The sequence below is a fragment of the Primulina huaijiensis genome, chromosome 13 (genome assembly GCF_012295235.1).
Source record: "Primulina huaijiensis isolate GDHJ02 chromosome 13, ASM1229523v2, whole genome shotgun sequence".
NCBI lineage: Eukaryota > Viridiplantae > Streptophyta > Magnoliopsida > Lamiales > Gesneriaceae > Primulina > Primulina huaijiensis.
Window position 1 is genome coordinate 1538714 of NC_133318.1, and position 4035 is coordinate 1542748.

Consider the following 4035-nt stretch of genomic DNA (forward strand, 5'->3'; position numbering starts at 1 on the left):
TATATATAAAATCAAGAATTGACATTGAACGATGTATACAACATGAGAATTTTAATTAATTAATGAAAATAAAATTTTTAATTGGATTAGGATTATGAATCCTAATATAACCGAGATTCCTGATGTAATCAGGACTCAAAACTTATATATATTTCATTGAGAATCATTTGAAATAACACAAATTTTGGCGGACAAAATTTTGTCCACCAGAATTTTTACTTTTCTCCATCATAAAATTTCAGCCACCTTATTTTCACAAGAAAAATTCACGGCTAAAAAATTCAATTTTCGATTGTGGACCTAATAAAACAATCAAATGGAATATCAATTCGTTGGAAATTACAAGAATTGTTATTATATGCGCTTAAAAATCGGAATAGTCGAAGCCGAGATTAAATACGCAAAAATAAACCGATCTAAATACTCTAAGAATGTTCTAAATCATACGACGTTCAAAGAAGAACGTTTTGAATTTTTTAAACTTCAGCTGCGCTGCAAGAAAATGTTACTCCAAGATATACTTTCAACTTTATGGGGAAAGATGGAACCGAACAAACTCTTGCCACCTATTTTACATTGTTCGAGACGTGCATATACCAAACCCCTACTTTCAAGAAAATCAGAAGCATCTTCACAAATCACATGACTTTATCCTTTCTGAGCATTGCATTACACATACTTCAAGTCTTTTTCAAAAATGACAGAAGAAAATCTTTTTTTGGGGAATTACACGAGCCACTTACATCGTTTCATTACAGCTCACACCATCTTCTTTCTTCTTACGTTCATACTTTCCGGCCAGAGAATCGAAGAGTATTCCAGCCCCAACACCGACTGCTAAGTCAATCGTGTAGTGACCTCTAGTGGTTAGTAACCTAATGACTTGCAAGACGTTTAGGGCATCGAATGTGTAGGCCAATTCCCATCTTTGCATCCGTTTCATGTCTAAAGAAGCGATAACTGAGGCAGCAACATGGCCAGAATAAAACAAGAAAAATGACACATTCCCGACTGGAAAATCTGCACCCGAGCCCAAGAATTCCTGTCAAGAAACAATCAAAACATCATATCGCTTGTTTAGATCACATATGCAACCAATATACAATACCGTGCAAGTTATTGATACCCTATCGAGGCTGTGCTATTGTCCTATATTCTAAATCGGCATTCTGATAACTAAGAACAATCTAGTTGTCCTAATCTCTAGAGATGTTAAATTCCCTTATACCAGTTTACTGTAAACATTTTGTGAAATAACTCATGTTTCTTGTTTTTTCAGGAATTAAATAATTCATGCTCGTCACTTGGACTAGTTGACCGATAAATTAGTTGAACTCAAACTTGGCTCTGATGGATCTCAAGCTGTTTGAACCATCGTTTAACTCGAGCTCGAGCATATGTAATTTAAGCTCAGAGTGGCCTTGAACTCTTCGTACTTGACCAACTCGATCCAAGTAATTGTGCATTGGGTTTGAGCACACAACTCATGCATGAACTCGACTCCATTTGTATTCGACCCGGTCAATATCTCAGTTATGCCAATAATCTTCCACAAACATGGATAAATATTGAATTTTGAACATAGTTGTTGCAAGAAACATATATATAAGAACCTGAGGCACTGGAAGCTGTGTGACATATCCAAGAATTCCTCTACAGGTGAACATGAATAGTGCTGATAACGTAGCTCTTGGTCTCCCCTCGATTACAAAGGTCCCTATTATGTAGGCCGTTTGCATGCCCACAAACACCTAAACCACAAATCCATTTTTGAAAAAGAATCAAGATTCGAAATTGGAAAATCACATAAAACAATTCAATTTTATAAATGAACCATCAATTCCCAGACAAAATCCCAATACGTGGGACCATCTGCATTCAAATATATTATTATATGGAGCAAAATCTGTAAAAAAAATTTAAAAATGAAACTTGAATGTGTCAACATCAAAATTCAAAGCTACGTGCACTATAGCACTTTCTTGCCACTTGCAATCAGCATTAACTGCAACGTGCAATTTACACATCGAATTAAAGTCAAACCCGCCATTCAAAGTTATTTACAAGTTTAAAAAAGCCAATAAAATAGGCTAAAATAGAAAAAGATTTAATTTTTCTTAATCGAGAGAACGAAATGCAAGTTTAATTTACCGTATTAAGCCCGGCAAGAAGCGTATTGAGATCGGGCTTGGCGGCAAGAGACCGGTGGAGGGCTGCGGTAGCGACGAAGCCCAGATCAAACGGCGGAGCAGTCGGCGGAACCATGTTCAGCGTGTACTCAACCACCATGAAAAACAAGACGCAGGCAGCGAAGGCGAACGGCACGGGGTGATTCCTCGCCGTGACGTACACGTCCGCCGACGTCCATTTCAAGAAATGCGCGTTGCCCACGTGGCAGCGGACATTTTTAGCGAAGATCGAGGATGGAGAGAATTTTTGCTGGATCATGTTGGGAGAATCCGGGGGTGGTTTGTGGACGCTGTTGGGGGGTGCGGGTTGTCTGTTAGGAGAGGAACGAAGGCGGATGGTTTCTCCGTTCATCGCCGGTGGGTGCTCCGATAGGCATATAGAATAAAGGTGGAAGGTACTTGTGTGTCTATATGTATGCGCCTGACGGATTATTCGAGGTGGGGTATTTATTCATTTAATCAATGAATTGGTATTGGGAGTAAGAGTGGAGAATGGGAAATTTAAGTCAAAATAGATTGTACTAAATTAAGCGGTTTTAGTCTTTTTTAACGGCAAACCTCCTAAATAATGTAAAATATTATTTAAAAATATTAATTATCCTTAAGTACTATATCACCGTCAAAACTAGCCCAAAAACTTTTGTGAAATGGTCTTACGGATCAATTTTGTGAAACAGATATTTTATATAGGTCATTCACGAAAAAATATTAAATTTAAGTCAAAATAGATTGTACTAAATTAAGTGGTTTTAGTCTTTTTTAACGGCAAACCTCCTAAATAATGTAAAATATTATTTAAAAATATTAATTATCCTTAAGTACTATATCACCGTCAAAACTAGCCCAAAAACTTCTGTGAAATGGTCTTACGGATCAATTTTGTGAAACAGATATTTTATATAGGTCATTCACGAAAAAGTATTATTTTTTATGTCAAATATATTAATTTTTATTGTAAATATGGACAGTTGTGATCCATATAACGGATAAAGATCCGTAAGAACGTCTTCTGAAAGACCTGATCCAAAACTAACGGGACAACTAGGCTCGTAATTTCCCACAACCCACTTTTAGGTGTGGCGAAACAACATTCTGTTTGGCATGTTAGTACATATTTAACCCAACTCTTTATCTAATATTATATTTGATGGATCTCGGTTTTCTCGTGCCCAAAACGAAGCGGAATTTTAAAATTTTTATTTTATTTTGACAATCAAAATATATATGTTTGAGCACAAGTATGGTTTTATGATTAAACATTCATAGGGCGTTAGAATTTATACCTTTGGTGAATTAATTCACTTGGCTCCAACTAATCCGGGGTTAGCGGATATTGCTCTTGATAAATTCCCTACGAAATTTCTTCAAATACTCTTTTTTTTAATCTTCGAATCAGGTCTACGACTAGAAGATTTATTCCTCTTCTAATTTGCACTAGAAAAATTAGAAGAAGTTTTGCGTTGGAGATCAAATATCGAGAGATGGCTCAACACTAAAATTACTTCAAGGTGGCCGAAATTTGTTGAGAAGAGAGAAGATGAATTTTCGAAAATCTAGTGTTTTGGAGGCTAGGGTTTTTTTTTTCAAAAATTGTGAATAAATTATTTTTAACCTTAAGCCTAATACACATATATATAAGCTTAGGGCCCATTAATAAAATTAAATACTTAATGGGCTTAATCAATTAATTATTCTAGTTCAACTAGTTTAATTAATTAATTAATCTTTTAAAGTCCAATTAAGAACCTTAATAATATATATGTTGGTCTTGTATTCCTACAAGCCCATTATACATATACTCATTACATTTAATTTGAATCTCTTATAAATTAAACCTTTGAATTTA

General features: G+C 35.3%; 1 protein-coding gene across 1 annotated transcript; it reads right to left on the reverse strand.

Moving 5' to 3' along the window:
- Positions 1–630: 630 nt before the first annotated feature.
- On the reverse strand, positions 631–2686 carry LOC140991023 (phosphatidylcholine:diacylglycerol cholinephosphotransferase 2-like). Its single transcript, XM_073460925.1, has 3 exons — positions 2152–2686; positions 1614–1751; positions 631–1042 (listed from the first exon to the last, which is right to left on the reverse strand). Exons 1-3 carry the CDS (start codon positions 2539–2541, stop codon positions 740–742), a joined length of 831 nt encoding a protein of 276 aa, XP_073317026.1. The 5' UTR covers positions 2542–2686; the 3' UTR covers positions 631–739.
- Between the last annotated feature and the right edge of the window lie 1349 nt (positions 2687–4035).